General features: G+C 35.1%; 1 protein-coding gene across 4 annotated transcripts in view; it reads right to left on the reverse strand.

The window, feature by feature from the left end:
* The window catches only part of CCSER1 (coiled-coil serine rich protein 1), a 1477979-nt gene that overhangs the window by 624387 nt on the left and 826578 nt on the right, over positions 1-27014 (reverse strand). For 2 of the 4 annotated variants that reach the window (XM_069593700.1, XM_069593701.1), the window contains exon 10: positions 15692-16806. The exons of the other annotated variants lie outside the window; for them this stretch is intronic. In XM_069593700.1, coding sequence (XP_069449801.1) covers positions 16744-16806 — 63 coding nt within the window. In that variant the 3' untranslated portion in view covers positions 15692-16743. Of the gene's footprint in view, positions 1-15691; positions 16807-27014 lie in introns of those variants that run through there. 4 annotated transcript variants of the gene reach the window in all.

Genomic DNA, 27014 nt, shown 5'->3' on the forward strand with positions numbered 1-27014 from the left:
TTGTGCTCTGCTTTTCTACTCTTCTGACATTTTCTGGAAAAAGTCAATTCAGGGCTTTAGTCTTCTGCATTTGAAAGAGTGTTTCAATCCAAAAAACCCTCTGATGGCTTTCTAGCCTGCCTGCAGGACTCGTACAGCTTCGCGTGTGATTGTTTGAGGCCTCCTGACCGCAGGAGGCACAGGAAGCTTAAAACATCCTAGGAATGTAGGGGCTTCCGAGGAGTCAAAATCTTTAGAATAGGACTGATTAAAGGTTTCATTTGTTGAGTCAATACTTGCTGCCAAATTTTCACATCCTTTATTTTTAGATATAGTTGGTATATAGAAAAACAAGTAGTAGACCTTGTATTAGCAACATTAGATCTTTAAGTACCTTCTTTGTTATTTCCCACTGCACCTTTGTTCTATAGAGATGTAACTTTAATGCTTTAAGGAGATGTAGATTAAAGAAAAACACTTCAGGGGAAACAAAATTAACATTCATTAAGGAAGAGAGCCAAAAAGTGTTAACAAGCCTCTTGGCCAGAAGATACTGTAAATCACCTGAGACCTTTTGTATACAAAATGATGTATAGAAAGAATCTGAGCTGCGAACGCTACATAATTTTGTGTTACCCATTGATCTCCGTGTTTTATCAAAAGTATAAAAGGCCTTCTGAACAATAAAGGAGGGGGCCAGCTTCTCGGACCAGTTTCTCAAACTAGTCTCTCGGCCTGGTTTCTTGGGAATCTGGCGCCCCCCGTGTCTTTCTCTCTCTTTTTTCTTCTCTCCCTTTCCCTCTCTCTGCTCTTTACTTTAACTTCAGGCTGAATCTCCACCTGGGGCGCGGAGGCTCACCAGGTCTACTTACTTGCCCTGGCTGTTAAGACCCGCACGAAAGGGAGCTTAAGGCGAGGCACCCTTAGATATTCAAGCGGGTGCCGGTGGCCCAACGTAGTAAATAATAAGTAAAATATTACAGAAAGTATAGATTTCAAATGGAATATATAAAACATATCTCCAAAGTGAAATGCTAACAAAAATAATGAGTCAGTGGTAGTATTTGTCCATAAAAATAACAAACTTTTTTCCAAACTGACTAATATCATAGATGGTACACATTGCTTTGCTGAGAAGCAAGATGGAATAAAATTGAAGGAAAAGTTAAGAACCTCTTCTGTTATGAGAGTTCTGCAGAGCTTTATAATTTTTTTGCACTGTTCAAGAGATTACTAAAAAAGTGATGTAGACTTACAAGATGATAGAGATGTTTTTTAATGTCTGCTGCTTTTTCTTTGAAGGCTTACAGGTAAAAACAACTCAGTCAATAAAACCTACACTATGGATTCAATTATTTGATGAAGGGCCAAAAAAGATGAATCAATACAAAATTCTCTACATAAATATATGTATTTACCTGTGAAATACAGAATACTGAAGTATAAATATGCATACTTATCTATAAAAATAAAGGAATATTTATCTGCAACAGTATTAAACATGTTTGTATAAAAGGATACACATATGTGTGTAAACAATGGCACCCCACTCCAGTACTCTTGCCTGGAAAATCCCATGGATGGAGGAGCCTGGTAGGCTGCAGGCCATGGGAATGTGAAGAGTCGGGCACGACTGAGCGACTTCACTTTCACTTTTCACTTTCATGCATTAGAGAGGGAAACGGCAATCCACTCCAGTGTTCTTGCCTGGAGAATCCCAGGGAAGGGGGAGCCTGGTGGGCTGCCGTCTATGGGGTCGCACAGAGTCGGACATGACTGAAGTGACTTAGCAGCAGCAGCAAGCATATATATATATATATATATATATATATATATATATATGTTCAAATGGATGCAACAAACACATGAAATAGATTAAATAAAGTCTATTTCTCACTTTATTAACTTTCAACTATAATCTTCTAAAATACTTCTAGGGTGGATAATCTATACAATCCCATGTCAATAGTAAAAAAGTCAATAAATATTGAATGATTATTGCTAATAAGAAAAATTTCATTGTATAATAGAATATTATTTGTATAAATCTCTATTTTTAAGTGAAATAAAATAAAACGCTATTTTAAATAAGAATTGCTTTCCTATAACTAAATCAGAAACATTTTTCCTTGATTATTATGAGATGATAAACTTAACTTCCAATATTTTAAACTTTCTGGCTTATATCAAACGTCTATAACTAATATACTAGAGTCATTTCTGGATTTTTAACCACAAAAGTTAATTAGATAATAAAATATATTTTTAAATATATGAATGTAATACATAGAGATGGAAATAAACAACTCCACTAAAATTACATAAGAAAATCATTTGTACTGAAAATAACATACAAAACTATATTAGGGGATAGATATAAGAAGATAAATACTAAAGCACAAATGATCTAAATAGTTTTTCCTATCATCCATAAATCTAGAGTTTTGAAAAAATATTTAACACTCTGAATCACTGATAGATTTCTCTGTGTGTGTACCTCAAGGGCATTTTTAGGATACAATATGTATATGATTTCTAGAGTCTGATGGGGTCAGGTAGAAGGACAAGTAAAAGCAGCCTAAAATTATTATTTCCCTAAATACTTTGACTCAAACTTTGTCATGGGAAGATGATGGGTTGAAAACAGAAATGTTCAGAGGTAACCTTTGAGAACATGATAGGCTACCTTGAGCTAAAAGAGACCCAGTTCTGAGTCTGTTGTAAGAAGGGGACTACAAAAATGATGTATTTACGAGTATGACATTACCATGCTCCCCAGGTAGAAAGTAACAGTGTGAGATGGTAAGAAAAAAAAAAAAAAAAAGCCCTTTGTATTCCTGACAAATGCTATAGCACATCTTAGTTATCAATAAGGATTTCAACATTATTCACAACTAACACCTAGAGCAGGTTTCCTGACTTGGCTATATTCATACGTTGGGCTGAACAATTCTTTGCTGTGGGGAGTGTCTTGCGCAGTATAGGATATTAAGCAGCATCCCCGTCTACACATCAGATGCCAGAAACATTCTCCAACCATGATAACTAAAAATGTCTGAGGGAACTGCCTGATGTTCCCTGGGAGGGTGAGGGGCTGGATGGGAAACTGCTCCTGATTTTCATTGTTCTAGAAAAGGTAATAAAAAAGAATTAACATGTTACCTAGAGATTTTCATTCTCTGGCTCTCCTCTCTTACAGTTAGATTTAACATTTTCTTTTCAAGCATTTGCTTTGCCACATTTTAATAAATACTTTCTTACTGAATCAACAAAAAGAAAGTGCCTTTTATGCCCCAATGAAAGGTTCCTTTACCATTGAATTTTACTGCAATGACTTAACTTTTAGTTTTTCTTTCTTAATATTCCGTGAAAAAATGGACAAGTGTTTTATTCCTGTTCATGAGAGTAAGAAAATAAAAAGGACTGTGTGTGTGTGTGTGTTATATGTGGGTAAAATTAACATTAAGACAATACTAGAGTCATTTATGGATGTGAGAGTTGGACTGTGAAGAAGGCTGAGTGCTGAAGAATTGATGCGTTTGAACTGTGGTGTTGGAGAAGACTCTTGAGGGTCCCTTGGACTGCAAGGAGATCCAACCAGTCTATTCTGAAGGAGATCAGCCCTGGGTATTCTTTGGAAGGACTGATGCTAAAGCTGAAACTCCAATACTTTGGCCACCTCATGGGAAGAGTTGACTCATTGGAAAAGACTCTGATGCTGGGAAGGATTGGGGGCAGGAGGAGAAGGGGACAACAGAGGATGAGATGGCTGGATGGCATCACCGACTCGATGGACAAGAGTTTGGATGAACTCCGGGAGTTGGTGATGGACAGGGAGGCCTGGTGTGCTGCGACCCATGGGGTCGCAAAGAGTCGGACACGACTGAGCGACTGAACTGAACTGACTGAGAGTCATTTGACCATGACTGGAAAAGTTCACGTTCAGTAGCGTAAGCATCAAGTTCACAGACATCTTTGCCACAAGCATTTTTGCTGCAAACATTTTCACCACATAACTAATTGGCTACGAGGCAATTGTGCCATTAAAAAAAGATAAACAATGAAACAAGTAGATTAAAAAGGACATAATGAAACATGAGAAACAACTGACAGAATTACAAAGACTTTATTGTGTAATACAAGACATCTGAATGCATTTAAAATATGTGTAGGTTCATGTCAATACTATGCAAATAACATTTCATTTTGTGGGCTGCACCTGAGTAGTTTGTCTTCCAAGTCTTTTGCTCACCGTATATAATACTTTTTTTTTTTTTTTTTTGCTTACTGATTCATCTCTTCATTTGGCATCATACTTCTTTCTCACCAATATTTATTCTTTCATTTAGAGAGGTATAAACTTCCAAACACTAGGATGTATATTTGTATCTGAGTTTTGTACTGCATAGTGAAAACCTCTACACTGTTATTTGTTCTTTGTTACACGTCATTGATGAATGTTCCATGGGAAATGTGGGTGCAACGCTGCATGCAGTGTGTTTTTAAATATGAAACCAATGATGTTCCCGCCTGGCAGAGCAGACTAGAACCTGCCCCATGACTCGAGGGTGCAACAAAATGCGCCCTTGTGATTGTCCTAGTAAGTATGCCGAACGGACATTCTTGGGGCAGGACATGCTCTCTGCTCCGCTTCACTGCCTACCCCTGCATCTGTCTCCATGAAAACAAAACAAGATATTCCTTATCAACAGCAAAGCCTGTGCTAATCAAATTCCCTAGTATCGTTATTCCCTAATGATCTCATGTGACTTCTGCCAATAAAAACACAGGCTGAAATGAGCCATTTTGTCTTTCTGCCATGGAGAGCAGGAGGGCCCTCTGACTCCCCGCTTGCCAAAGTATATGTGATTGTCTTTTCATTACCCTCTCACCCCCTATTTTAGGTCCTTCTCACCCACTGTGCTGGACAAATGCTGTGCAAACACTTGGGACGAATCATCAGTTCAGTTCAGTCGCTCAGTCGTGTCCGTCTCTTTTCGACCCCATGAATTGCAGCACGCCAGGCCTCCCTGTCCATCACCAACTCCCAGAGTTTACCCAAATCCATGTCCTTGAGTTGGTGATGCTATCCAGACATCTCATCCTCTGTCGCCCCTTTCTCCTCTTGCCCCGAATCCTTCCCAGCATTAGGGTCTTTTCCAATGAGTCAACTCTTCGCATCAGGTGGTGAAAACATTGGAGTTTCAGCTTCAACATCAGTCCTTCCAATGAATACCCAAGGACTTGAGGATGGACTGGTTGGATCTCCTTGCAGTCCAAGGGACTCTCAAGAGTCTTCTCCAACACCACAGTTCAAAAGCATCAGTTCTTCCACACTCAGCTTTTTTCACCATCCAACTCTCACATCCATACATGACTACTGGAAAAACCAGAGCCTTGACTAGACGGACCTTCATTGGCAAAGTAACGTCTCTGCTTTTAAATATGCTATCTAGGTTGGTCATAACTTTCAAATCATCATCATCTATCAACTCAATAAAACCATCAACAATGTCACTAACTAGAAGAAATGTTTATGCATTTGAAACTCAATTGTCAAATCAAAAAATGTCAACCAGTTATTTATCTTTCAAAACAAAGATGTCAAAGCAAAAGTACCTAGAACCAGAAATATTAGTCTCAACATTAGAGCTCATGTGTAATAATTACCTCAATATTGCCTCCTTAGAAAATCTAACTTCTACTTGCAATAATAAAAAAGAGGAAAACATTTAAAAGCATTGAGAATAAAAATTACAACCAACCATCCTCAATGAAAGTCTTCAAATGTGTCTATCATTTGAATAGACTTCAAAGTCTATTTCTCTTTGAAGGACATGCCAAGAGTTAATCAAATATGAATTTTTACATCATGTCTTCAATATTATTCACTATATATATATATATATATATATATATATATATAATCATACTGGACTTTTAACAAACCTTGTGAACCTTATGCCAGAATATGTTGCCAGTAGCTTTTATGAAAACTAACACAGAAGAACACTTTACCCACAGTTTCAGTACTCTTCTTTCTCATGAAATATTGAAACAAATGGAAGAAAGACATGCTTTTTTCTCTACTTTCTAAAATATCCTCTATTGAAAACATGGTTATGCCTGTCACAGCATTTTCTTCCCTTTCAGCAGAACGATTATCTTTTGAATGAAATTCCTCAACAGACTATTCAGTTATTGAGCACTTTTATCAAAAGTAAGTTTTATTATCTCTTCCTGGGCAAGAGTGCTATGAAAATCAACTATGAGTTAAGAGCATACTGTTGTTTTCTTCTATACAAAGTTAAGTAAACAAATCCAGAATCATTGAGAAATGTGATGTTAGTTCATCAACCCTTTGATGTGAAGTGTGAGCTATTAGGATTCAGGATGTCCATATTCCTGATAAGTAATAGTCAGGAACTTATTAGTAAGATGCAACTTATAATTTATTAATCTCTATCAATCCTGAGTGAAATTTCAAGTTCTAAGTTTCCTGTAATACTGCTTACACAAGTGCCTATTCTGGATACCTAGAAGACATCCAACAAGCGATTACTTGATCGAAGATAATGAGAGATCTCACACTTACTTGTGACGAACAATGCTAAAGATATCTGTGAACTTGGAAATATAACATATAGTTCATTAAGAATGTAGGGCAGGTAAGCACCAGAGTAACATGTCGGCTCTGTTTCAACTGTATGGTAAGATAAATATAGACTCCACAGTGCAATCACATTGTTTTCAAGAGCACCCTGGAGTCAGCTAAAAGTGGTTATCTCCATAACCAAAATAACCTAGCTATGCAGGCAGAAACCTTGCTGTTTTTAATCATCATGAGTGCTTGCTAAAGGACTATGAATATGCCTCCTGGATGGACAGTTCTACAAAAGCGTGTACAGAAAGATATGATGACTTCCACCGCACCTTTCAGAATTTGGTTAGTAGGCAATATTTGAATGCAGCACCATAAATCACTCTTCTTAGTTTGTATGGGTCTTTACCAGCAGATGTAGTTGGTAATAAAAATATATTTCAGTCTCCATTAAGTTTAGTTAGTTTCAGGGGAAAAAAAATTAAATTTTTAAGACCTCAGTGTGATAGTTCAGAGGCAATATGATAAAATGAAATTTAAACTCATTCATTCTCTAAAGCATTAAACCTTAATAGAACAATCAAAATTTATCAAAGCTGCCTACTATCTTTTTCACTTTCCTTTCTCTTTCGATTAAAATATAACCTTTACTGGGATCTTAGAAAATAGTTGGGTCAGAAAGTTGGTATTAACTAACTGATTCTTTCTGCACACCTCTCTTGCAATCTGTTTTGCAATAAAATGAAAGTATCACTGCCTTTTTTGCACCTTTCAGATAGAGGTAATCACTCTAACACTGTACCTGGTTGAGATGTGTGATGTGATAACATGTTTGGTCTCACCAGACTAACCTGGGGGACACTTAACACTTATTGTGAGTAGGGATAATGACAAGGCCTACAACTTATAGTTATCATTACTGAACGAGATGAAAAGACCATACGGGGGACTATAGTTTTTCACTTTGTATGCCCAGAATCTACACAAGTACTTGGCATATAACAGATTCTCAAAAATATTTTGTCAAATGAATGACATGATATTTTTTTAACTGCATTTTAATGATTTGTTTTCCTGAATATATCACATGAGAATGACCACACCCTACCTTTTCTATTTACTAGTTTGTGTTCTGTTTTTTTGTTATAATTTAGCAATCTAAAATATGGTATTCTTTCAAGTTAATATTTACTACTATTTATTAATACCAACTTATGTGTTTTGTGTTATCCAGTCATATTTTATGATTGTTTTCTTATTAAAGCTGAAGTAACCTTTATCTATTTGATCAAACTGAAAGGATTAAACTGGGTTCCTATGGACCATGGCTGCCCACATGAATGGATACCAAATGTGCCTGTTTCATAGAGCAATAAATGAAAGCAAGCAGAATATAGTGAAAAACACTAAGAGTGCCTGTGTTTGAAACTCAAAGATACTTAAATATGTTAGCATCTATTCTCTTTCTGTATATATAAATCTATAAGATAATCCTAAAAATCAATTAAGTGATAGATCTAATTATGCTGGACTACATTCTATTTCTAAAAGTACCATATTTCAGACATTTTTGCTATCATAATTATAAAACATTAGGATCATACTTTTATATTGCGATAGTCTATACTCAACCATGATTCTTTGGTATGTACGTATTATTACATATATACGCTATTACCCCCGGGCCCAGCATATTGTAAGTGCAAGTGCAAGTGAAGTTGCTCAGTCATGCCCAACTCTTTGCAACCCCATGGACTGTAACGTACCAGGCTCCTCCATCCATGGAGTTTTCCAGGCAAGAATACCGGAGTGGGTTGCCATTTCCTTCTCCAGAAGATCTTCCCGACCCAGGGATTGAACCCGGGTCCCCTGAATTGTAGGCAGATGCTTTACCGTCTGAGCCACAGCAAGTCCCAGCATATTGTAAGCACCTAGTAAATATTCTCTAAATAAATGAAAGTAATGTGAATCCATGCAAATCATGATTTCCTACTTTAGTTGACAAATCAAACTTATTACTTTGAATATTTTACCTACTTTGAATATTTTACCTACTTTTATTTTTTTTTCTATTAAAGTTAAATACAAAGTGAAGACCAGACTTGAGAATTCCCTGAGCAAACAAAACCATTTAAGCCACCTAAGAAAAACTATACCTATTTTATTTCCTGAACATAAACAAAATTTAACTTAGGAGGTTATTTCTTGCAAATTACTCTGACAATCCTAAATCATCTTCCTAAAAACCGTGAGATAATCACTTTTAACAAATCTCCTGCCATCAGGAAGCACCCATTTTAATGACTAATCATTAAAAAAGTTAAACAACTTCCTCACTTTCCCTTTTAATTCATTTTGTGACATCATGCCCCTGAGCTCTGAGCTTCAGATTAGTCTTAGAATTTGAACACACTCAGCTTGCAAACTGTTCTTATGTGTACAATAAACTCTTGCTAATGACTCCTTGTTGACTTGGTGATTGAACTTTGCTATTTACAGATTTCTGACAGTTTTTGGTGTCAGAAGTTATGATTCAGAAAAGACCCCCAATTACCTAAGGCCAGTGAGTAATCAGGCTCTAATGCTTTCTTGTTGACCCTGGAGTTTCAGGTTAAGTCCTCTGCTCTCTTTGCATTCTGAGCTCTGACTTTATTGTGCAGATCTGTCGTTTGTTTACTAAGGTGTCAACTATAAATTGGGACTTGCCAAGAGCATTGGCTGAACAAGAGTAATTGCCATCTGCCTCTGTGGAGGCTGAGTCCTGTGCTGCTGCAGCTGCTGACCTTCAACACCCCCTGAGGAAGTTCAAGGTGGAGTGAGGCACTCTGTGCTCCAGGGAATATGGTGGGACAGGTCTTTTGATAGTTAGATGTTTTTAGCAACAAATTTTATGGTCTCAATTCTTGCATCTCCTCATATCTAGAAAAGCACTAAATCCCTTTATGGTGATGTCAATCCTCATGATCAGCAGAAAATCTTTTGTGAAATAACTGCTTAATGGTATTGAACTCTGCCTACATATTGACCTTCCTCCCACTGCCTCTTTGGAGCAGTGTCTCAGAGCTGAGGTGCTGTCTCCCAGGCTGCAGTCCTCATTTTGCCCCAAATAAAACTTAACTCACAACGCTCAAGTTGTGCATCATTTTTTAGTTGACAGAAGCTTCTTGGTAATTCACCCCACTCTCTTCAAAAGGCAGGAAATGTGAATCTCTGTGTTTTGGAACAGCTGTTAAGAAAGAGGACCCTTCATAGTTAAGATGTCTTAGGGAATTTAAAAGTAAAGACAGGTTCTAAGTAGTCTAAAACGTTTTCCACTTCTGTAAAAAAAAAAAAATAATACTCCTAGTGTGTCATATGTATACTCACTATGGACCAGCAGCTTTTGCCTATTTGGAAAATGAATAATTTTGGATACTTTGGAATTGTAGGAGCCACTTTTGGGAATGATTAACTTAGAATAGATAACCTATCTTAAGGGAAAACCTAGGAAAGCTGACTTCACACTTCTCAGAGACAACAGAATGCATTGTTTGGTTGGCAATCAGAAGCTTCTAAAAGACAAACTGTCTCCAAAAAACAGCTTCTCTAAAAGGACTTTTAAAGCATGCAAATAAAATCATCTTTAAAAAAAAAGAGTTGCCACTTCCTCCTCCAGGTGATCTTCCTGACCCAGGGATCAAACTTGCCTCTCCTGCATGGCAGGCGGATTCTTTATTGCTGAGTCACCTGGAAGACCCAAATTGTGTATGTATGTGTGTGTATGTACACACACATGTACACACACACATACATATGGCATTTTTAAGAAGATATATATTTAATACATATATATTTAATATTACATATTTAATAGACCTAAAGAATAAAGTATTTCTAGGAATTAAGTATTCCTAGAATTCCCAGAAATATAGAAATTAACCAGATGATTTTCAAGTTCACATAATCTGGTATAGTCTTTGATAAACTGAGGTTAGTGTAAGATTGTTGGTTTAATGAAAGCAGGCATGTCGTCAGAGATGTCAATATTAAATGTAATGCAAACATACAGTCTCTCCTACCAGGCTTTACTAGTCATACAAGCTTATTCTATACCAATGTTATAAAGCTTGACAACAAAATATTATAACTTAAAAGGTGGTTAGCTGCTTGATGTCTAATCTAAGCATAATTGTTTAAAAAAACACATAACTTAAATAGATATGAATAAGTTTATACTATGTTATATTAACTAATGATTAAAGAATATTCATTATATATTTAAATTATTTCCAAATAAGATACTAACTGAACCCTGAACATATTACTTACTACACAAGTTATTCACTTTTTTCACTTTCAACAGAGAGACCAGATATTTGAGTCTACATTTAAAAATGTCTTTTCCCTATTAAAAATTAAATATGAAAAATGTCTCTAAAAATTATGGTTTATAATTGTGTATTTATGAATTTGCTAACCTACTATAGAATGCTAATATATTATAATTCATAAATGCCTGCTTCCTCATTATCACTGGCATGTAAAGGTTCAGTTCAGTTCAGTTCAGTCGCTCAGTTGTGTCTGAAGGTTTGTGGAAAATAAATTTTATATTGTGTGGTTAAAGCTGGTTAAAATTGAGTAGATTTATTTATAAGGCTTTAAAAATGAGTTCAATAATATATCAAAACAAAACTAGAATTTAATTTGAACTGTTATTTTTTTCTTTATTTTATTGTTGTGCTCTTAAGATTATAAAGTTTATTTATTTATTTGTTTTTTAAGATTTAATGTAATCCACTTTGGTAACAAAGATCTTGGTCTTATTAAATTGTTTCTGTGGTTAGTGTTTTCTTCATCAGGCCTCAGATTACTTAGAAAAACTAAGTCAGTTCAATATTAGAAGGCCAAAGTGTTTTTTGTTCTGTGTGCATGTATGTGTGTGTATGTTTACAATCATATAATGTTCTGTACTTGCCTCTGAAATGATTTCATTGCTACTTTGGTTCAATAAACTAAGTTTTTGCTACACAATGACTGATGCTATTTAATCTGTATTTGACATCTTGTTCAGCTGCTCAGTCGTGCCCAACTCTATGTGACCCCATGGACTGCAGTACGCCAGGCTTCCCTGTCTTTCACCAGCTCCCTGAGCTTGCTTCAACTCGTGTCCATTGAGTCGGCGATGCCGTCCAATCACCTCATCCGCTGTCATCCCTTATTCTCCCACCTTCAATTTTCCCCAGCATCAGGGTCTTTTCCAATGAGTTAGTTCTTCACAACAGGTGGCCACAGTATTAGAACTTCAGTTTCAGCATCAGTCCTTCCAGTAAATATTCAGGATGTATTTCCTTTAGGATTAACTGGTTTGATCTCCTTGCAGTCCAAGGGACTCTCAAGAGTCTTCTCCAACACCACAGTTTAAAAACATCAGTTCTTCAGCACTCAACCCTCTTTAACGTTCAACTCTCACATCTATACATGGCTACTGGAAAAACCATAGCCTTGACTAAATGGAACTTTGTTGGCAGGGTAATGTCTCTGCTTTTTAATATTGTCTAGTTTTGCCATAGATTTTCTTCCAAGGAGCAAGCATCTTTTAATTTCATGGTTTCAGTCACCATCTACAGTGATTTTGGAGCCCAAGAAAATAAAGTCTATCACTGTCTCTATTGTTCCCCATCTATTTGTCATAAAATGATCAGACTGAATGCCATGATCCTCATTTTTTGAATGTTGATTTTAAAGTTAGCTTTTTCTCTCTCCTCTTTCTCCTTCATTAAGAGGTTCTTTAGTTCCTATATACCACCCTACCATAAGGGTTGGTATCATCTGCATTTCTGAGGTTATTGATATTTCTCTCTGCAGTCTTGATTCCAGCTTGTGCTTCATCCAGCCTAGCATTTTGCATGATGTATTCTGCATATAAGTTAAATAACCAGGGTGACAATATACAGCCTTGACATACTCCTTTTCCTATTTGGAACCAGTCTATTGTTCCTTGTCTGGTCCTAACTGTTGCTTCTTGACCTGCATACAGGTTCCTCAGGAGGCAGATAAGGTGGCCTAGTATTCCCATCTCTTGAAGAATATTCCACAGTTTGTTGTGGTACACACAGTCAAAGACTTTAGCACAGTTAATAAGCAAAAGTAGATATTTTTCTGGAATTCCCTTGCTTTTTCTATAATCCAACGGATGTTGGCAATTTGATCTCTGGCTCCTCTGCCTTTTCTGAATTCAGTTTGCACATCTGGAAGTGCTTGGTTCACATACTGTTGAACCCTAGCTTGGAGAATTGTGAGCATTACTTTGCTAGTGTGTGAGATGAGTACAGCTGTGCAGTAGTTTGGCATTGCCTTTCTTTGGGCTTAGAATGAACACTAACCTTTTCTATCCCTGTAGCACTGCAGAGTTTTCTAAATTTGCTAACCATTTTTAATAAACTTACTCAAGTCCAATTTTGAATGCAGTCTTTAGGATTTCAAAATAACTGAGAATTTCTATAGGGTACCTGGAAGATCTCAAAAGACTTATGTTCTCTCCTTATTAAAAAAAATGTTAATTTATTTAGCCTTATTGGATATTTTAAATTGCATGAGAAAGATTATCAAATAAAAAGTAACACTTAAACTTTTTAGATTATAGCTATGTGAATATATATTAATATGTGTTCTAGAAAGCATGTGAAATTATTTTTAAAAAATCTGATATGTACTAGTATGATCAATCATAATTTTAGCTATTTTACAATTTTGTATGTCAACAAAAAATTGCTTTTTAATTGTTTTCTTTTGGTGAAATATTATCAGACCTTTAACCGTGATTGATTTTAAGTCTTTTGTCCCTCACACACAGTGATTGTTTTACCTTTGATTTTCTCCAAAAGTATTTGCAATCTACAAGCCTGGAAAATCCCATGGACGGAGGAGCCTGGGAGGCTGCAGTCCATGGGGTCACTAAGAGTCGGACTCGACTGAGACACTTCACTTTCATTTTCACGCACTGGAGAAGGAAATGGCAACCCACTCCAGTGTTCTTGTCTGGAGAATCCCAGGGACGGGGGAGCCTTGCTGGCTTCCGTCTATGGGGTTGCACAGTCAGACACGACTGAAGTGACTTAGCAGCAGCTGCAGCACAAGCATAACTATATACAGAAATATCAATAACCTCAGATATGCAGACAACACCATCTTCATGGCAGAAAAGTGAAGAATTAAAGAGCCTCTTGATGAAAGTGAAAGTAATTATTGTTGCCCCCAAGAGCACTGAGATGAAGATTTCTTATAGAAAGTGTGATTATATGTAAGAAATTAAGATATGATCAAACATCTAGACAGTCCTGTATGAACACATAGACACAAAATAAAAATCATGAAAAGCATTCTGTTGTTAAGACATTCCTGCCTCTAGCATGAACTTAAATTTGGAAAACTACATTTTGTTTTCTAAATAAATAAATGTTTAAAATTATATCAAATTTAGGTAATTATGAAAAATAATTTTGAAAACTTTAGTAAGGAAGATTTTGTGTATGCCGTAAGAAAAATCACATATGTATCATAACATATACCTACTTTACAGTCTTCATTAAAAAATCATTTAAAACACAGCTATATGTGTTCCATCTAACCAAGAATAATAAGTTACTTATATTTTAAAATGCTATAAATAAGAACATTTAACATGCATGTATTTCAGGGCATGAAAAATTAAATTTTCAAAATGATTTGATATAAATAAAATGTGTTAATAATTGTTAAAACATCTAGCAAAACTGTCCATGGTTTTTCTTCTAAGCACTTCTTTATATGTGAATGATTAATTCTAACATTATAAAATTAATTCCTTAGCTCATGTTTTATATATCTCAGACAGATATTCACATAGTAAATCTTTATCATCTCCATTATGCCTAGTGTATAAGGCAGATTTAAGGTAAATACAACCTTTAACAGTACATAATGTGTGTATAATATACAAGTATGCATATGCAATCCAAGTATAATTTGTATTGAGTTTTGTAATCATGCAATCCACCAGCATCTGAAATCAGGAAAACAAAACAAAATCCTGACTTTTGGATCTGGAACACCTACAATGCAGTCCAAAGGTTTAATGTTTGAAAAGTTAAAGGAACTTGAGAAAGTCACTCAACTTCTTTAAATTCCACTTTCCTTATTTGGAAAGTGAATTTAATTAAGCTTGTTAATCTCTTTATTTTTAGTTAATTATTATCAAAGTATTTCAGACAAATATGCAGGCATAATATCATAGCACAACACTTCTTTCATCAGTAAATACTGATGTTGCACTGTATTTGCCAGATATATTTTTATACCTCATGCTGCTTTCTTTGAGAAACAGTCAATCTCAGTTTTGTTACACCTTGGAATACAGTGCAGTGATTTTAATGTTTCTTACATATTTTTCTAAAATAAAAGTCCATTAATTCCTATTTTTAATTCATGTTTAATGTAATCAAGAAAATATAAAACATTTTAATAGTTAAATGATCAAGCTACATAACAAACATTGCTGAAAAGTCTGAATATATTTCACCATGAAAGCAAAATGATTAGCTGATGAACATGTTCACTGATGTATATTCAGTCCAATTCCATTAAAAAATAATTAAATAAAGGAAAAAAAAAAAAGGTTCCCAAGGAGGCAGCCTGAAATGCTTTACTGGTATTAAAGAGCAATCATAAAATAGTAGCTTTTCAGGTGGATGGGTTTTTTGTCTATATTGACAGTTTCTGCTACATTGCTTTTGAGGGAAAAAGTACCTTTCTTTATTGACTTAATCTACTTGGTAATACATTTATTGTTTTCTTTTGAACCCTAGTCAAAATATCTTTAATTGATTTTTTTTTCTTCTTCAAAATGATATTGACCATTCAAGCTGATAAAAATCTTTACCAGAGGAGTGCTTTATTGTAGGTAATGGAATTGCTTACATTATCTACACCTAAGGGTTTCAAATATAAAGTAAGACAATAAGTAGCAGCAGATAAGAACAGAAGAATAAACTCTAGAAAACTGTTAGAGGAACAAAATCATTTTCATATCCTGAATCATAAAAACATGTATTTTATGTTTTTAAAAGAGCAAAGTCAACAAGGACACATACAATGTTTTCAAGTGAATAAATATATTTAGTTTTATTTTAATACCATGATTTAAACTCAACTTTTAATCATGTACATTATATGTTACAAATGAGTGAAATAACTTAAGAAATTTCATAGCATAGTTCTAAATGTTATCACCATTAACTATGATTATTTCACTTCCTGTTTAAAAAAAATATAGAATTCAGTAAAACCTGCTTTCTTCTCCTTAGCCCTATGGCTCTTCTGTTGCCCTGCACTATGAGACTGAGACATTTCTGGGTTTGGTCACTTATCCTTTCAATAAACTACAACATGCAAGAGTGCCTTGTTGCTACCTGGACATTTGATAATTAAAGTGAGGTATTATAGAAAGGTGATAAACAAGGACACACAGAAATCAGGCAGTGATGCCAAGACCAGGAGAGAGGGTTTTTTATTTTTTTAATAAGATATTCAACAAACTTCTCCTCAATATGAGGTCAATAGCCAATAAACTTTTTTCACTTGTTTAGAGAGATAAAGTTTCTTTACTATCTACACAGAGAAAAAGACTCTTCATGACTTACTTCATTTGAAGACATATATTTTCATCTTTTGATCTCAATGCAAGGGAAAAAATAGAGGCAATTTTGTTCTTCAGTAAGAACTGTTACGCACTGATGGGCCAAATTAGAATCACTGCTTCCAAATTTATCTAATATACATAGAATATATAGTGAAATTAAACAAAGACTATAACCAGAGACACAAATGACATGGATGAGAAGGTTAAACAAAAAATATGTACTGCCAAGTGGAATATTATATTTAGAACAGCTGTATATAGAGATAATTTAAAATTAAAAGTCTATTTTTGTTTTAAAAATACAGCAAGGTAGGAATGTTAGTTTAAACTATATCCACTAATATTTTATGCAATTCTGTACAAATGCAAAAAGTGCGAAATATTTGGAATGGAAACATTTCTGTATTATATACTCTGAGAAATAGCTAATGCAAGAAATAATGGAAAATTGATTTGATATTTAGCATGTCAGATTTGTGATACACTTATTATCAAGTAATGATGTAAACTAGGTTGAAATATTATGTACTGGTTTAAATAAACCTTCAGTGCATGTAGGATTCCACAGGGCCTTGAAAAGAAGAAAACAAAAATAAATAAATGAATGACATCAAATTAATAAAATGAAATAAACACATAGTTTAACATGAAGGTTTAAAATGTTTAAACACAAATTAAAAAAAAAACAACACACAGACCAACATAAATCTATTCTACCTATGATTTTCTAAGTGAAAACTGTTATTAAAACTCATTAAGTATATTTATATTAGTAATGTTTCCAAGCTCCCAACTTCCAATTAAATACTTTATAACCGAACACAGGGTGAAAGAGTGAAGACCAGTTAGAAAAATTTTATTCCCTTGGTTTTATAAACGGAGTGAAAAAGTAACAGTTTTACTCAACTCTTCATATAGTCTTCATTTCCAGAAAATTAAATAATTAATAGGTAAGTCTATATGGCTCTCCTGATATTTTTATAGATCCTGAACACAAAGCTCCAAAAGAATTTTCAACCTACCACAATTACTATTAATTTCTTCTTTGTTGAAATTTTAAGTGACAGGAAATTAAAACATTTCAAAATATTTCACCTTTAAAAAAAGGAACTCCATTGTTCAGACATTATGTATAAAAAGAAATAAAGGGTCTAAGAAGTCTAGAATATGGCAGCTGCTCCTAAGGAATGCAAAATTCAGTTGGAGATATAGAAATGATATAGAAAAGATTAGCCATACCACAAGATAATAAGTTCCATATCAATACACAAGAGATATATACATAAATATACAGAGCATATAGCAATATCTAGTACTGACAGATACAGGATAGGGTTTCAGGACTAGCAACGGTGGAAATTATTCTACGGAAAGAGAGATCACTCTAGATCAAGGGTAGGGGATTGAAGTTGGGTTTAAAAAGAGACACATTATAAAGGAGGGGCAGTCTAAACAAAAGAGTTTAAAGCAACAAACCAAAACCACTAAACAAGGGAGACAAGAATTAGCAACTTGTGTTGGAGCAGGTTAAGCGGAATAAAAGGTTTGTTTGGGAACAGTTAGAGCGAAAATTGCTTAAGTAGGAAAGAGTGTAATTTTAGCTAGAATGCTGGTTTGAGTAATGTGGATTTTATCTTTTAAGCCTTATTCAGCCATTAAGAGTTTTAAAGTAGAAATACAACATACTGCAAGGTACATGTTTGTGATTATTTCTTTTAGATTTATCTGTGATGTATATATAGATTAGAATAAGCAGAGACTTAAAAGTAGGAAGTCAAGACCAAAACCAGTGGAAATCCATCCTAAAGCAGCAATCAGTACTGGAAGGTGACTGTTCTTTATAATCCAATTTGTCCTGTCAAGATGTTTCAGTTTTGTGAACAGTTGATCACTCAGTTACAGCTCAGAGGCAATATCCTCAGGTCTTCCCTGATGAGTCTTCTCTCACAGTGAAGGCACATGTGCTCCTACTTCACTGGACTCATCACTAAATCTGACCTGTCTGCTTATTTACATCAGGGTCATTTATCTCTTCATTTCTAGTTGATTTCCTGTCTTCATCCACAAGATGACAAGTTTATGAAGAAAGAAAACTTGTGTAGTCCTTGTTCACTGCTACTGGGAGAATCATTTCCTAGGCAGATTGTTAAGAAGTCCAGGGTCCCCAAGGAGGAGAAAGGGGTCTGGGGCCCTCAAAGTGGAGATAGGGGTCTGGAATTCTCAAGGAAGAGGAAAGGACAAACTTTTGTTTTTTGTCTACATTCCTTGAAAGTTAAGTCTCTCAGAATTTTGTGTCCAACTCTTTGCAACCCCATGGATTGTAGCCCACCAGGCTCCTCCATCCATGGGATTCTCTAGGCAAGAATACTAGAGTGGGTTGCCATTTCCTTCTCCAGGGGATCTTCCCGACCCAGGGATCGAACCCAGGTCTCCCACATTAGAGGCAGACGCGTTAACCGCTTAACCACCAGGGAAGGTTAATCCCTGTACTAGGCTTCCCTGGTGGCTCGTTAAATTCTAATCTTGTTATCCTAAAATGTAAATTGTGGGAGTGGGTCTGGTAAAATTTGCACAAACTTGAGACATTCTTTTGATTCATTGTAATAACTAATTAAAAGATATATAACTCCATTGCTAACACTAGCAAGGGGGCATTCTTTCTGCCCCCTTCTGATGTCTATGTCAGAAGCTTTCTCTATCTCTTTTATGCTTTAATAAAACTTCATTATACAAAAGCTCTGAGCAATCAAGCCTTGTCTCTGGCCCTGGATTTTCTTCTTCTCCTCCGTAGGCCAAGGATCCCAGCATCTTTTGTGGTTAAGCAACAACCTTTCACTACAATCTCAGTGCTGGGACACCTTTTTTACTTTTATTTTTTAAATGATTATATACATGAAAAAGGGTATACTCTATTGGAGGTGGAAGTGAACTCAGGGCTTTGCTTGTATGTTCTATAGATAAGCATTTATGTATTTGCCAATGAAACATGTTATTAAAAAAAAAATTCTCCAGAATCATTAAGGCTAACATTTAAACAGATATTCAGTATTTGGTATCTGTTCCCCAAATGGTAGTTGAATGAATATAAAAAGAAAAAATATATTTTATAAATTTTAAAAATCTAGAATCTATATCCCAGTGTATTTTATGACTCCTATCATTCATGCTTTTAATAAAGCTCTACCACAGATTTACCTTTTAATATTCTAAAATGAAGGAGAACATACAATAGATTAAATATGTTCAGTGAGATAGATGTCATAAAGTATATGATCCTAGCTTTTGCTTCCATAAGTAGTTTATAATATTCTGATATTTGTCATGTGATGAGGACAAAAAGCCTCAATAACTCTCTGTCCTCTTTAGCTAGTAGAGCATGAGGTGAGAGCAGGAAATTACCAGGAATATTAAAGCTTAACTAATGAAAATAAATGGTCCCCCTTAACTTGACTGTAGAGACAACAGTAATTTGAAAAATACGGTACTTTTTTATGATTAACCACTCTAGGGATACTGCAACAGCTTTACAGCCTCATTGTTTCACTTATTAATGTAAGTCTAGAGATTATTCCCTATCAGAACATTGATGTTTCCTCTTTTTTGGCAAGCACTGGATAGGGAGGCTTCCCAGCCCTCCATTTTGTGAATGAGCCATCACTAAACACCTTCCTGTTGATGGATATTTTGTGTTGTTTTCATCTTTACCTAGAAGATCTTAGAGAAAAGCTATTTGGTATATAGTAAAACATATGTACTATGTCAAGTTCTAGAGACAGTATTGATAGGTGGAGAATAAAATCAGGTACATCTTTGTTAAGATTTTTCAAAATCTCTCTCGATAGGGAATTATAATATATAACAATGCTATTCTTTAAAGGGAAAATACTTGAGAAAAGTAAAATGGATATTTAAAAGGTCACATGATTGAATAATATCTAGTCATTTAAACTATAAAAATTATTAATATCACAGTACAATAATATTCATGCTAAAATATGTAAACACAGGTATGTTTATGTACATATATTTACAGATATACTCTGGATTCAGTGTCTGTATGTTTATTTTAACATGATAAAAAATCAACATATTGGGGAAAAAACCTTTAAAAGAGTTGAAAATAATAGACTCACAGCAAGCAATGTTTGTCTTAAGGCTCAATAGTGACTCATTACTGATGTGCCCTTAAAGAAGAAAATTTAATTCTTCCTGAATAAATTAAGAGTTTGTAGCAACTTTCCCACAAATTAAAAATAACTAAATAGCATTTTTGGAGCAATATAAAGTGTTTTTTAAAATCTTAAAATTTGGAAAACATTGTATTTCCAATTCTAGTCTTTTCTTAGACTAAAAAAATGACTAATTCATCCATTTTTGTTATAATTTTCCAATGCAAGAAAATACTTAACCTATTTATATTTCTTTTTGAAAATTATACTGTATTAGACTAAAGCTTAAACAAGTTTTCCTGTAATTTGATGGATTAAATCCAAATCTGTAAATCCACTTATAAGTACCAAGCTCATAAAATAATGACAAACCTGAAGTAATTCTGATATGTGAAGAACTATGACTCTTTAAGTACTCTGAATTGCAAATTACATTCTTTTTCATATAAATTTTCTCTATTGTAATTCAACTATACATGTTTAAAATTCTAATCATCATCTTAAAAATGTGGCATCAGGCAAGAGTGTAATTTTCTGATAGCCTCACTTGGTATAGAGCATGAGGTTAACATTACATGTGGCTCTCTTTTAGGAAATTTTCTGTAATGCATTATTCTGAAAATCCCAATTCCTTTGCCTATTTGGTATGAAGCCAAACATTTAAGGAAGTTATTTTTTCTTTAGTTCTCTACAGTTATTTATAAATTATTAAAACACTTTATATCCTTATTTTGAAACAATAATACATGACTTAGCAACTAAACAACAACAAATCCAATATTTAATGTTTCTTCCTCAAAATTACTACTGCTTCTTTTACTGGCAGAAGATATAAGCTAGTGAAGGTGAACAGAACTTGTCATCCCGAAATATGTCTCTTTAGTATAAAAACTGCATTGAATTAAGAAAATGCAATTTTTAAGAAACTACAGACACAGAAGAAGCTTTGAAAACAGTAAAGTTAGCCTTTCATAAGAAACATTTACATCATATATACAGTCTTACTTTCCATTTGTAAGACTGTCTCACTCTCTATACCAGAAAGATGTTGACTAAATCTCTAGAAACTTATCAACGGAGAGGGCACAGACTTAAATCTTTATAACAACCATATCCTTGTTTACTGTGTTGTTCGTGGTTACCTTCCTTAACTTGCCTCCCCACTGCTACACCTTTCTTTCATATCTAGCTGGCAGTGGTATTTATAATGTTGACTTGGCTATTTTAGGGAGTTAACTCAGATTCTTTGTATATCTTACATGTAAACAGAAAATATAGATGTTATTAAATTTTGCTTTCCTCCTATTAATGTCTTTTATGATGGGATCACTCAGTCAAGAACCTAGACAGAGGGAAAATCATTTTTCTACCTCTACAAAGAACAGCAAGAAGAGATAAGAAAGCCTTCTTCAGTGATCAGTGCAAAGAAATAGAGGAAAACAACAGAATGGGAAAGGCTAGAGCTCTCTTCAAGAAAATTAGAGATACCAAGGGAACATTTCATGCAAAGATGGGCTCGATAAAGGACAGAAATGGTCTGGACCTAACAGAAGCAGAAGATATTAAGAAGAGGTGGTAAGAATACATGGAAGAACTGTTCAAAAAAGACCTTCATGACCCTGATAATCATGATGATGTGATCACTAATCTAGAGCCAGACATCTTGCATTGTGAAGTCAAATGGGCCTTAGAAAGCATCACTACGAACAAAGCTAGTGGGGGTGATGGAATTCCAGTTGAGCTGTTTCAAATCCTGAAAGATGATGCTGTGAAAGCGCTACACTCAATATGCCAGCAAATTGGGAAAACTCAGCAGTGGCCACAGGACTGGAAAAGGTCAGTTTTCATTCCAATTCCAAAGAAAGGCAATGCCAAAGAATGCTCAAACTACCACACAATTGCACTCATCTCACATGCTAGTAAAGTAATGCTCAAAATTCTCCAAGCCAGGCTTCAGCAATACGTGAACTGTGAACTACTTGATGGTCAAGCTGGTTTTAGAAAAGGCAGAGGAACCAGAGATCAAATTGCCAACATCCGCTGGATCATCGAAAAAGCAAGAGAGTTCCAGAAAAACATCTATTTCTGCTTTCTTGACTATGCCAAAGCCTTTGACTGTGTGGATCACAATAAACTGTGGAAAATTCTAAAGGAGATGGGAATATCAGACCACCTAATCTGCCTCTTGAAAAATCTGTATGCAGGTCAGGAAGCAACAGTTAGAACTGGACAGGGAACAACAGACTGGTTCCAATAGGAAAAGGAGTGTGTCAAGGCTGTATATTGTCACCCTGCATATTTAACTTATATGCAGAGTACATCATGAGAAACGCTGGACTGGAAGAAACACAAGCTGGAATCAAGATTGCCGGGAGAAATATCAATAACCTCAGATATGCAGATGACACCAGCCTTATGGCAGAAAATGAAGAGGAACTAAAAAGCCTCTTGATGAAAGTGAAAGAGGAGAGTGAGAAAGTTGGCTTAAAGCTCAACATTCAGAAAACGAAGATCATGGCATCCGGTCCCATCACTTCATGGAAAATAGATGGGGAAACAGTAGAAACAGTGTCAGACTTTATTTTTGGGGGCTCCAAAATCACTGCAGATGGTGATTGCAGCCATGAAATTAAAAGATCCTTACTTCTTGGAAGAAAAGTTATGACCAACCTAGATAGCATATTCAAAAGCAGAGATATTACTTTGCCGACTAAGGTCTGTCTAGTCAAGGCTATGGTTTTTCCTGTGGTTATGTATGGATGTGAGAGTTAGACCGTGAAGAAGGCTGAGTGCCGAAGAACTGATGCTTTTGAACTGTGGTGTTGGAGAAGACTCTTGAGAGTTCCTTGGACTGCAAGGATATCCAACCAGTCCATTCTGAAGAAGATCAGTCCTGGGATTTCTTTGGAAGGAATGATGCTAAAGCTGAAGCTCCAGTACTTTGGCTACCTCATGCGAAGAGTTGACTCATTGGAAAAGACTCTGATGCTGGGAGGGATTGAGGGCAGGAGGAGAAGGGGACGACCGAGGATGAGATGGCTGGATGGCATCAAGGACTCGATGGACGTAAGTCTGAGTGAACTCCGGGAGATGGTGATGGACAGGGAGGCCTGGCATGCTGAGATTCATGGGGTCGCAAAGAGTTGGACACGACTGAGCGACTGAACTGAACAGTTTTGAGATTCACAGTGGGACCTGCTGAAGCACCATAGTTGCTCGGAGTTTGCACAAGGGAATCTGTAAATCTGGCAGAAGCTAGCCAAGGGTAGTATTTCTTACCAAAGGCAGGTCTCCTGGGTCTGTTTCCCTACAGACAGATAGAGATGCCTTTTGGGATGCCTCTAGCATCTATGGTCAAGCCATAAAAAGCCTATAGATTTGAGATGCTATTGTGATTAATATAAGATCCTACTTGTCAGTAACCAGAGGATGAATCCTGTGAACTGGAAAAACTATATTTGAAGAAAAAATTAGAGAGCTCTCATTCTAACAATTTTCATTTTGGTACCTATGGAAAGACCAAATTGAAAGGAGGACACTAAGAATTAAAATGGCCTGCCTTACAGATTCCTCTAACAAGATAAAATCACAAAGCCTCATTTATCATGCCTTTCAGCAGATACTATCACATTTAGAGAACAGTTATAAAGATTAGTGGACATTCACATTCACAGAAACCCTGATTGGTAGCTAAAGGGTGTTCTTCCCACCCAGGACTGCAGCTGTATTTATCAGATAAGCCAGAAGGCCTTTCAGGAAAACCCCCTCACAGAAGAAACAGATGACCAGATTTTCTCTCAGGCCCTCTTACAAACTGATCAAGAAACATCAGCTACAGGCTAATGTTCAGGTACTGACTGAAACAAAAGTAGAGCCTTCCTCTTCAAAAGGTTAATGATCTAAGGTTGAATTGTACATTCAGGAGAAAAAAAAATAACATTATAAGGCCTTTGCTGAATGCTCTATATATGTTTTTCAGAAAGGCATACTGCACTAAACTTAAAGCTCCTGGATTTTTCCATTTTAGTTGGAAATCCTCTACCTGATATAAACTGAAAATAATCTAGTTAGATGGGAAGCTCAGTCCCTTGGTATATAATTTAGGCTACAATTAAATTCATTGAGGAATTAGAAACAACTTCGCATTTCAAATCTTGCAAAACCAGAGCTGCAGCTCTAGAAACAATTCAAAGTCCACCTTTCTTTTTTAACCCCCCTCCCCCTTAAAGTCCTCTATTCATCTCAAAATGCTTTCAAAAGGTTGGTACTGTGTGCTTAGTTGAGTCAGATTCTGCAACCCCATGGACTGTAACCCACCATGGTTCCTCTGTCCATGAGGATTCTTCAGGCAAGAATACTGGAGTAAGTTGCCCCGCCCTTCTCCAGGGGATCTTCCCAACCCATGTCTCCCTCACTGCAGGTGGATCTTTTACCATCGGAGCCACCAGGGAAGCCCAACGCTTTAGAAAAATATGGAAAGTTTAAATAGTGATTATTTCAGGCCTCTGATAACAGGCAAATATACCCCATTTTGGAGAAAATTTGGATATTTTTTCTGTGTCTTTGAAATGTGCATTTTTAAAATTTACCAAATCTTAAAATTTTTCTATTCCATCTTCTCTAGAACCTAAGAATCACTCTTTGAAATGCTAATTTTAGGGAGATGTTTCTTATCAGAAATAGAAAAAAAGAGTTATTTTAAAAACAGGCAAATGAAAAATTCCAAGTCTCTTTACAAATTCTAGGGCAGGAAAACAACAACAACAACAACAAAGACGACAATAACACAAACAAAACTGCAAACATCTTAATGGACAAACTTCCAGAAACATAATTTGGATCCATCTGATCTCAAAAACTTGTCAAGTACTAGTAATACACCTGACTCATAGCTAAATTTTTTAAATGAAAGATCTTAAGATCTATATTTGTATCTGTATATTTATAAATGTCTATATATGCATGTTGTAGATGTGTGATATTTTTCTACCTCCAGATGTCACTGCCAAAATTATTTTGAAAAAGACCTCTACTTAACTGACTTCAAATAAGTGCTTTATAAATTAAGTAATCCTGGAACTTTCAGAAATATAGTAATCCAATTTTAAAAATTCACAGAATATTGAATAATTGCCAGTAAATAAAAGCTATCTGAAGTTTATTGGTTTAATTAAAAGACATAACTTCAGTGTTAACAACATTAAATATAATGCAGACATGTAACACTCATTCTATCTGGGTTTACTAGTCAAAGAAGTTCATACTATCTCTGTTACAAAATTTATAGGCAAGACAAACAGCTTAGGATAATGGCTGACTTTGTTTAATGTCGCACAAAGTTTTCAAAAGTAACTGAAACATAACTGTTGAGAACAAGTGATTTAAGTAGGATAAGAGTTTTTCGTTGAGCTTTTCAGCAATAGTTATACATTACTGTATGTCTACTTGAGTAGTTTTGCAAATTCTTTTGGTAATTTCTGTCCTTAACCCACTCCAGTATTCTTGCCTGGAGAATCCCAGGGACGGGGGAGCCTGGTGGGCTGCCGTCTGTGGGGTCACACAGAGTCGGACACGACTGAAGCAACTTAGCAGTAGCAGCAGCAGAGTTTTGCTGAGTAAAGTGATAGAATCTTATTGAATACACAAATTATTTCCAAATAAGAGAAAATATTAAACAATTATTACTGAATACAGGCTTATCTACTACTTTTGACTTCCTATGATAGAGGAACTGATTATATTTGGGCTTGTTAGTGAATATTTCTTGTGTCACATTGAAAGACTTTACTGTTAAAAAGATGACAAACCTCTAGAAATTATAAAATGTATTAATAATTAATTTGCCAACGTAAAGAATGCTGTAGTAAATACACCAATCTGCCTACCAATGCAGGAAATGCACGTTTGATCCCTGGGCTGGAAAGATCCCCTGGAGAGAGAAATGGCAACCCACTCCAGTATTCTTGCCTGGGAAATCGCATGGACAGGAACCTAGCAGGCTCCATCGCAAACAGTCAGAAGTGACTCAGTGACTAAAACAAAAAGTAACAGACAGTCTATAATTGCTTACTTCTTAATTTTCACTATAAAGTTCTTAAGAGTTAAGAATTCTAATTAATGTGATTAAAACTACTAGAAAAAATAAAGGAAATAACTGTATGCAAGGGAAATAATATCTGCTCTTGGCTAAAAAAAGATATGAGGTATCAAGTCCTAGAAATCTGATATATTTCTATATATTTTAGATTTGATCTGAAATTCTTTATGGAAGTTACTGAAAGTTGATGTTTTTAGGGAGTCAATGTGACTACTACCTTTAAAAAACAGTTAAATATTAATTCATACAAAATATGACATAATTAGATCACAAATATACCCAGCCAATATTTTTCTAATTCCAATTTAATCATATTAAAATTTGAAGAGCCATTTAAAACATAATAGTGTATAATTTAATTCTTATTATATATATGCAAAAATTTAAAAATTTGCATCTAATCCTATGCTGTATAATAAAAATAGTAAATAAATGTAGGTTCTTTTTTAAAGTTATGTCACGTAAGTATTTGTGTGTATATGTGTGTTTAGGTATATATACAGCTTTACTGAT

Source organism: Ovis canadensis, chromosome 6, assembly GCF_042477335.2.
Source record: "Ovis canadensis isolate MfBH-ARS-UI-01 breed Bighorn chromosome 6, ARS-UI_OviCan_v2, whole genome shotgun sequence".
NCBI classification, from domain to species: domain Eukaryota; kingdom Metazoa; phylum Chordata; class Mammalia; order Artiodactyla; family Bovidae; genus Ovis; species Ovis canadensis.